This window comes from Mastomys coucha, unplaced genomic scaffold (genome assembly GCF_008632895.1).
Source record: "Mastomys coucha isolate ucsf_1 unplaced genomic scaffold, UCSF_Mcou_1 pScaffold12, whole genome shotgun sequence".
NCBI lineage: Eukaryota > Metazoa > Chordata > Mammalia > Rodentia > Muridae > Mastomys > Mastomys coucha.
The window spans coordinates 6,985,782-6,995,016 of NW_022196894.1; the positions used below are offsets into that span (position 1 = coordinate 6,985,782).

General features: G+C 50.6%; 1 protein-coding gene across 5 annotated transcripts in view; it reads left to right on the plus strand.

The window, feature by feature from the left end:
• The window catches only part of Ciita (class II major histocompatibility complex transactivator), a 40,899-nt gene that overhangs the window by 27,911 nt on the left and 3,753 nt on the right, over positions 1-9,235 (plus strand). For 4 of the 5 annotated variants that reach the window (XM_031362433.1, XM_031362438.1, XM_031362443.1 and 1 more), the window contains exons 8-12: positions 1,106-1,270; positions 1,885-1,953; positions 3,443-5,093; positions 5,894-6,052; positions 7,089-7,160. In XM_031362433.1, coding sequence (XP_031218293.1) covers positions 1,106-1,270; positions 1,885-1,953; positions 3,443-5,093; positions 5,894-6,052; positions 7,089-7,160 — 2,116 coding nt within the window. The remainder of the gene's footprint in view (positions 1-1,105; positions 1,271-1,884; positions 1,954-3,442; positions 5,094-5,893; positions 6,053-7,088; positions 7,161-9,235) is intronic. The other variant, XM_031362439.1, reaches the window with a different exon arrangement.

A 9,235-nucleotide genomic window follows, 5' to 3' on the forward strand; every position in this document is an offset into this window, starting at 1 on the left:
AAACCCCTCATTTCTATTTTTAAACTCTGACATTCATCATACTCATTATTCAGCCAAACAATAAGAGACTGGAGACTTAACTGTCTCCTCCCCTCTTTCCAGCGTGCTTGGATGAGGTTTGCTCTGCATCTCTGCATAGCTCTCTCTAATTTGCCTTGTTTTCTGATCAGTTAAATGTTGATCCACCGTAGAGAGGCTGCCAATAAGCCCTGGTAAGCCATGCCTGGGCTTTAAGGGATGAGGTGGGGATGCTTCAAGTCCATAGCCTCCTTAGACAAGGGCTTCCCAGAAGCAAGGGGGCAACTACTAACATGTAGGGAAATGAGTGCTGACCATACTGGGGGGTGCCAGGGGACAGCTGCTCCCAGCACTCTGTGAGCATTCTGTGTCCACTTCACATGGGGACAGGATGCAACTCAGACTTCTCTCCCCAGTTTAACCCTGGATGCCTTCAATGGGAGGTTCCTCCTCTCCCCCAAGTCAGCAAGTGCTCACTTCGAGAGCAATAAGAGATCATTTATTCCAAAGCCAGATAGGAGTGACCATGGCTGGAAAGCCAGAGTCAGGGTGCCTCAAATGCCACATTCCAACAAGGAAACAGCTAAATGAACATTTTATAGTAACAGAACGAAGAGAGTTGTAAGTCAAGGTATCTTGTAAATTGGTGCAAACCTCAACATTACAGCGAAGACGGGTGCCCACACCGCTAGCGCCCACACCGCTAGCACCCACACTGCTAGCACCCACACCACTATCTGATGGCATCCTTAGCCTTTGGGTTGGCGAAAATAGCATCTGGTACATTCCAAAAAGGATTTTTACCTAAAGTCTTAAGGATGCTAGTTTAAACACAGAGGTGGGCAATTAATGTTTGTGGGGTATGTGCTAAAGACTCCCCAAGACAATTTGTCTCTGAACCTGCACACTTCCGGCTCTCCACAGGCACAGAACTCCTAACTAGAGTCAGCATTTAACACAGATGTAGTGCTCTCCCCACCTCAGGAGAAAGTCAGTTCACACTCTACTATTTGATTGGAGCAGAGATGACCCCAGCACATTTCTGGATGTGTTCCTAATGGTTATATCCTCCTTATCTTTGGTGTAGGTGAGATGCCCCAGGTCAACCAAGTACTCCCTTCAAGCAGCCCCACTGTCCCCAGTCTCCCCCAGTCCCCAGACCGGCCTGGCTCCACCAGCCCCTTCGCACCATCTGTAGCTGACTTGCCCAGCATGCCCGAACCTGCGCTTACCTCCCGTGTAAATGAGACAGGTGAGGCCTGGGGCCCTGAAAAGAGGCATTGGAAACAGGCCTTGGGAAAGGATATTTCTCAGTCAGAGCTGTCTGAGGAGATGGGCAAGTCAGCCCATGGATGACTGATCATGAGGGAGGGTGTGTGAGGACTGGAGCAGAGAGTGTGACTGAGGGTCAGATGACAGTTGGAACACATATGTCCATCCAAGCAGAACCACAAGCCACAAGCCTCCTGTTGATCCACAGGGTATGAAAGCAGACCCTTCTGAAACTGGATGCCCAGGCTTTACTTATATAGCATGTTTTTGAACTTTGTTTTTCTTTGTTTGGAGGCAGGGTCTTGCTATATAGCCCTAACTGACCTGCAACTTAATATATGCCGAGTAGACTGACTGTAAACTTGCAGAAATTCCATCTAACATCCTGAGAGCTGGGATTATACATATTGCAATGTCACATTGGTTTAATTTTTTTTTTTAAACTGGAGATATCAGATACAGTCTTGGACAGCCTTCTTGTACCCTGGTCTTGGAGCTCAGGCATGTGGTCCTGCCCTCAGCATGCCCTACCACTGGGAGGAGACCATGGGAACTCCCCAGACTCTAACTTGACACTTACTTCTCCATCCTCAGAGGACATAACATCCCCCTCCCCATGCCAAGAAGGTTCCGAGTCTTCCATCGAGCTTCCAAAATGGCCAGGTGAGTGACAGTAGGCCCTCTGTCCTGGAGACCTGACATGAAAGTTCAAAGCACTTCGTGGGCTCACTTGCTCGTTCATTCATTCTTTAACCCATTCACATATCATCCAGTTAACTTCCCCATTGTTTAACATCTGTTCTGCCATTGGAGCAGTAGCACACTGGCCTTTCCATGTGAGGCACTGTGGAAACTGACCTTGTGAGGGAGACAGTGGAAAAGGAAAGCCAGTGTGTGGATGAAGGGGGTTAAGTGTGGAACAGCAGAACAATGGAGGATGTCAGCTATTAGAGAATAGCTCAGCCCTGGGGTGCCCCTTCTAGAGTGCATCCCTAGGCTTTGTATTGTAGACTCCTCAGTCCCAGGCTCACCTCCATTTCACAGATGAACTAGCCTGAGGCATAGCAGGGCATACAGGTGCTCATGGCCACACAAGGAGGAGCCCAAAACTCAGACCTATGGGCTCAACCTTTGGGTTTTGGTCTTTGTTGTTGCTATTGACACTGTTGTTTGTTTTTTTGTTTGCTTTGAGACAGACTCTCATTATTTGTCTCACACCCTTGAACTGACTGTAACAGGCTGGCCTCAAACTCACATCCCTATTGTCTCAGCCTCTTGAGTACTAAGATTATAGGTATGCAAAACCGTGTCCACTGCCTTCATCTTCCTTCCCTCCCTCCCTCCCTCCCTCCCTCCCTCCCTCCCTCCCTCCTTCCTTTATTTATTCCTTTCTTCTGTTTTCTTTCTTTCTAACTTGCTATGTAGCTGAGGAAAACTTTGAACTTCCAATCTTCCTGCCTCTATCTCCCAAATCCTGGGATTACAGACAGGTACCACCACATTCCTGGTTATAAAACCCAGGGTGGCTTCCCCCCCCCCCCCCCCCCCCCCCCCGGACAGGATTTCTCTGTGTAGCTCTGGCTGTCCTGGGACTCACTCTGTATACAAGGTTGGCCTCAAACTCAGAAATCCACCTGCTTTTGCCTCTCAAGTGCTGGGATTAAATGTGTGTGCCACCACTTCCCGGTTCCACTGTCTTTTCTTAAGGTTTTCAATCATGTTTACTTGTTTCTTTAGTGTGTATGTGTGTGTATGTGTGCACGTGCTTCAGGTTTCACATATGAAAGGAAATATTTGATATGTCTTTCTGAGCCTGGTTCATCTCACTTAACATGTTGAATCCACAAATAACCAACCCCCCTCCCAAACCCTATAGGGATGAGTAGCTCAGCCTAGTGAGTAACTGAAGGGTTAAGGCAGATCACAGGGGGCTGGGAAGGACTTCGGTGGGAGATCATATGCTCTGGGTTTTATCAGGTAAACATCCTCCACTCCTCTGGGACAGCAGGAGGATGTGGCTGAATGAGTGAGCTGGCGAGCAGCAGCTGTGAGCAGTAGATGGAAAAACTAGTGAGGGGGTCAGCTCTGGCCACCTCACCTTCCCCAACCCCTTACTCTGCTAACACACTCTGACTCACTCTGGCTTTTGTAGAGTCTGTGGAGCGGTTCCAGCACTCCCTACAGGACAAGTACAAGGCATTGCCTGAGAGCCCAAGTGGTCCTCTGGTGGCCATGGAGCTGGTGCGGGCCAGGTTGGAAAGAGGCAGCAACAAGAGTCAGGAAAGGGAGCTGGCCACTCCCGACTGGACAGAGCGCCAGCTAGCCCATGGTGGTCTGGCGGAGGTACTTCAGGTTGTAGGTGACTGCAGGCGACCACGAGAGACACAGGTGATCGCTGTGCTGGGCAAGGCTGGCCAGGGCAAGAGTCACTGGGCCAGGACAGTGAGTTACACCTGGGCACGTGGCCAGTTGCCACAATATGACTTTGTCTTCTATGTCCCCTGTCATTGCTTGGATCGTCCTGGGGATACCTACCATCTGCGGGATCTGCTCTGTCCCCCAAGCCTGCAGCCACTGGCCATGGATGACGAGGTCTTTGATTTCATCATGAGGCAGCCGGACCGTGTTCTGCTCATTCTAGATGCTTTTGAGGAGCTAGAGGCCCAAGATGGCCTTCTGTACGGACCCTATGGACCTCTGTCCCCAGAACCCTGCTCCCTCCGGGGACTGCTGGCTGGGATCTTCCAGCGGAAGCTGCTGCGAGGCTGCACCCTGCTCCTTACAGCCCGGCCCCGGGGCCGCCTGGCTCAGAGCCTGAGCAAGGCAGATGCCATCTTTGAGGTGCCCAGCTTCTCTACTAAGCAAGCCCAGACTTACATGAAGCACTACTTTGAGAACTCAGGGACAGCAGGGAATGAAGACAAGGCCCTGGGCCTCCTGGAGGGCCAACCTTTTCTCTTCACCCATAGTCATAGCCCTGTTCTGTGCAGTGCTGCGTGCCAGCTCACCAAGGCCCTGCTGGAACAGGGCACAGAGACCCAGCTACCTTGTACACTTACAGGACTCTATGTTGGCCTGCTAGGCCCTGCAGCTCAGAACAGTCCTCCTGGAGCCTTAGTTGAGCTGGCTAAGCTGGCATGGGAGCTGGGACGAAGGCACCAAAGCACCTTGCAAGAAACCCAGTTTTCCTCAGTGGAGGTGAAAACCTGGGCAGTGACCCAAGGCTTGATGCAGCAGACCCTGGGGACCACAGAGGCTCAACTGGCCTTCTCCAGTTTTCTGCTACAATGTTTCCTGGGTGCTGTGTGGCTGGCACAGTGCAATGAAATCAAAGACAAGGAGCTGCCACAGTACCTGGCCTTGACCCCGAGGAAGAAGAGACCCTATGACAACTGGCTGGAATGTGTGCCTCGCTTTCTGGCTGGATTGGTTTTCCAGCCTCGAGCCCACTGCCTGGGAGTTCTGGTGGAGCCTGCAGTGGCTGCAGTGGCGGACAGGAAACGGAAGGTTCTTACCAGGTACCTGAAACGCCTGAAGCTGGGGACACTTCGGTCAGGGAGGTTGCTGGAGCTGCTACACTGTGCCCACGAAACACAGGAACCTGGGATTTGGGAGCATGTTGCACACCAGCTCCCTGGGCACCTCTCCTTCCTGGGCACCCGGCTCACACCCCCAGATGTGCACATGCTGGGCAGGGCCTTGGAGACAGCCAGCCAGGACTTCTTCTTAGACCTTCGTCAGACTGGCATTGAGCCCTCTGGACTGGGAAACCTCGTGGGACTCAGCTGTGTCACCAGTTTCAGGTGTGGGCAGGGCACAGGGCAGGCATGGACTCTAGGGACCCCTACTCCATGGGTACAGCATTAGGTGGTTACAGAATAGTCCCCTCCAGTTATAAGATGACAATACTGAGGGTCAGAGAAAGGTAACCATTGCCACTAGCCATGTAGCCTGTGGGGGACAGTGTCATTCTTCTAACCAATGTTTGGATACCTGCCATGCCATGTGCAAGGCACTAGAACACATCTAGAATCTCAGCCTAGCCTGAATTCAAGATTGGTTTCATCCTTCGGTCACCAGCATGTGCCACCATTTTCTCAGGCTCAGAGACATAATCCTCCTTAGCTTCTCTGCCTCCAGTCTTATCTGTTTCGATGCTCTTTGAATTCAGGCAGCAGAGCCATCTTCCCAGAATGTGAATCTGGTCAGGTTCCAGTGCTGCTTGCAGCCCTGCAAGGACTCCCTGGGCCTGTCAGGATGGGGGTCTAAATTCTTCCATTCAGCTTGCTCAAGTCCATTTTGCAGTGTGATTGAGCACAGGGTAATCTCCAGAACACTCCTCCCACATTCCTCATAATCCCATTTTACTCAAGTTAGAAAGCCTGCCACAGTTGTGCCCAGAATTTAGCACTGAGCTTTCTGGCAGCCAGAGAAAAAGTGTCCCTTTTCAAGGAAGGTGAACCAATAAGAGCTGATGTGGTCATGGAAGGAGGTCAAGCTAAGAAAAGGATCGCAGGAGGTGGGAGGTCCATTGGCAGAGCCCTACCTGACCTTGCCATGTCGCCTTGGTGCTGTGCCTGGGTCTGAGGCCTTCCCTCCATAGGGCCTCCTTGAGTGATACAATGGCATTATGGGAGTCCCTTCAGCAGCAAGGAGAAGCTCAGCTGCTCCAGGCAGCAGAGGAGAAGTTCACCATTGAACCATTTAAGGCCAAATCCCCAAAGGATGTGGAAGACCTGGACAGCCTCATGCAGACCCAGAGGTGAGGAGGCAAGGGGTCAGAGGTAGGTCCAGACTGTGCAGGCAAGCTACATCATGTCCTAGCTACAGAGCTTCCCAGTAGCCTGACTTGGCATGCCCACACAGGCTCTCCACTGCAGTCCCTCCCAGGCAGGGGCCCCGGTTTTTCCCTTTGCCCATTCTAAGCCTGACACCTTGTACCAGGACCTTCATGGCTGAAACCATGAGGATATCACATGATGGGGGCTAACAAGGAGACCTTCTGCACCTACTAACTGGTGGGACCCTCCTACCCCCTCAAGCAGCCACATACCCAGTGCCAGCACCATTTCAACCATAACAGAGCCAAGACAGAACACAAGGACACGGACATCATTGTCTAAGACCTAAGTGCTGTTGAGTGCTTTTTCCAAGTCTCCCATGAGTCAAACACAGATAGAACCCTGAGATATTCATATTCTCTCTGTCTCTGTCTCTTTCTGTCTCAGTCTCTCTTTGTCTTTGTCACACACACACACACACACACACACACACACACACACACACACACCACATGTTGTGCAAGTACTCTAACACCAAGCTACATCTCCAGTCCCTTTAATTTTTTAGTCAGAGACAGTCTTACTAAGTTGTTCAGGCTGCCCTTGAGTTGGATATGTAGTTGAAGCTGGCCTCCAATTTATGATCCTCCTGCCTCACTCTTTCAAATAGCTGGTACTGTAGGTCTATGCCACTCTTCCTGGCCCTAAGGATGGTCTTTTTTAAAGTATCGTATTTTAAATTGTGTGTGTGTGTGTGTGTGTGTGTGTGTGTGTGCACCTGCGTACCTGTGGAGTCCAGAAGAGGGCATCAGATCCCCGAGAACTGGAGTTACAGGCAGCTTTGAGTCAAACTCTGGTTCTCTGCAAGCAGTATGAACTTAACCACTGAGTTATTTCAGTTTAGCTATCTTTTCAGTTTAGGATCAACAATAACTTCCAAGGAAGGCAGTCCTGGGGGCAGGATATGGGTCCTGGAACACGCCAGTGGGGCTACACCTACTTACCCTTTCTCAATAGGCTGAGAAACCCCTCAGAGGATACAGCTAAGGATCTTCCTGCCATCCGGGACCTTAAGAAGCTAGAGTTTGCGTAAGTGAAGGGGGCAATTACCTCAGTGCCCCAAGCTTGTTTCTGCCATCTTCGCTGATCTTGGGGCAGAGACAAGGTGAGTGGAAGAGGAGGGCTTGGGTGACTCCTGCCCTCTCACTTAACCACTGGGAAAGCAGCCTCCCTGCTCAGGACGGCTTGTTTGGGTAAGTGCAGGGTCTCTCAGGGAAGCAGAGAATTGGCCATTTACAGGGCAATGCACACACATGTGCATGTACACACACACTGCACACATTCACACTCATACATATAACACAGATGCACATTCATACACACGACTTATACACATAGACACATATAGCACACACATCCACATGTACACACTCAGCCACATATGCACATGCATATATATACACTCACACATGTACATGCACATACACATGCACACATACACACACATGCACATACATAGGAGCTCATGCCTGTTCACTCTTCACAAAGCTCTTTGAGGAGCAGAGGCTGCTGTCCATGATGAACTTCTTCCAGCAAGTTCCTTTGTAGGGTGAGCTGAGGAGCTTCCTGAAACAAGTGACAGCTTCAAAGAAGCTGGAGAAATTGGGAACGAGCCCACTGAGGCCGGAGAGGAAGCCTTGAAGGAATGCATATGGAGCCAAGAGCCCAGAGTGCCCCAGACCATGGCCTTGCACAGAAGGGTGTCCCTGACCTCAGTTTGAACTTTTTCCCTCTGAGCTAGGAACTGCACCCTGCTCCTGTTTCCGGGCTGGTCATTCTCCTGCACATGTACTCCTCTAGGTGAATGCATTTATGTACCTTGACCTCAACCTTCTGAACTCAGGTGTCCTTACCACAGGCTAGCCTTGGCCCTGCCTGGCTGCTGAGTAGACAGACTTACTAGGGTTCGAGTTATGTGCATGCTCAGACCCCATCTTCCTCGTACTTGCTCTCCTTCTTGAGAGATTTGAGTGTGTAGCTCAGCGGGCTGGGACCAGCTTGCCTAGGACCAGTCTGGTCAGGCATTGAGAGTCTTGTGTGCTTAGGGTCCACTCCTTCCCAGCAAACTGGGACAGTTGGTCCCCCACCCAGTGTAGCCAGGCCTGGGAGCCACCATCCTGGACAGTGCCGCCAGGGTAGCAGGAATAGAGATGAAGGGAAGCAGTAGGTTCTAGAGAGCATTGGGGGCCTGGGCCATGATGGGGGGCTGCACTCCAGTACACAGGCTCTGAAGAGCCCCAAGAGTTATATTTAAATCTGGCTGCCTGAACAACTTTCCCCCCAGTGCTGAGGGTTGAGCCCAGAGCCTTGTACATACCTGTCAGACACTCTACCACTGAGGTACATCCTTACCCATTTATTTGTTTGTTTGTTTATAGTCCAGGCTGGCTTCAACTTGCTATATAAACCAAGCCAAGCTATATAACCTTGAACTTCTAATTTTCCTGCCTCTACTTCCCAAATCCTAGGGTTATAGGCACACTCTACCACACCAAGCTTATGGAGTGCAAGGGATAGAACCAAGGGCTTCGTACATACTAGGCAGACACTGCAATTCAGCTACATTCCCAGCCCATATTTTTTTTTTTTATTTTGAAGGGGGTTTTAATATTTAGTCTAGCCTTGAACTTTTGTTCTCCTTGCCTCAGCCCTGCCAAGTACCTACCCAGGATTGTACGCCGGCTCCACCACTCGACTCTAACATAGCATTCCAATTGTAAAACACTTCACTTCAAATCCTAGACAGTCGGAGAGAAGACCATTGATGTCCCCTCTCATCTACAAATGGGCATAGTGAGACCAGAGATGAAGTGGTTTCTTCAGCGTTGTAAACACCAGGTTAGCTTGCCTGGCTGACTAGCAAACTCTTGTCAATGTTTGGTCCTGTTAGAAACGAGATCACTCCAGCCAGGAAAACCTTATCTCAAAACAAAGAGAGCCACCCATGAGATCCTCAGGGCATTTTACATAAAGGCTCCTTTATGAGAAGACTTGCCCTGGAAGACAGTCATTGGACAGATTTGAAAACTGAGGCTTGGTGATAGTGATTTGCCTACAGTCCCAGCAGGTTACATGTGCGCTGCCAGCTTCTCTACCCCCCCCCC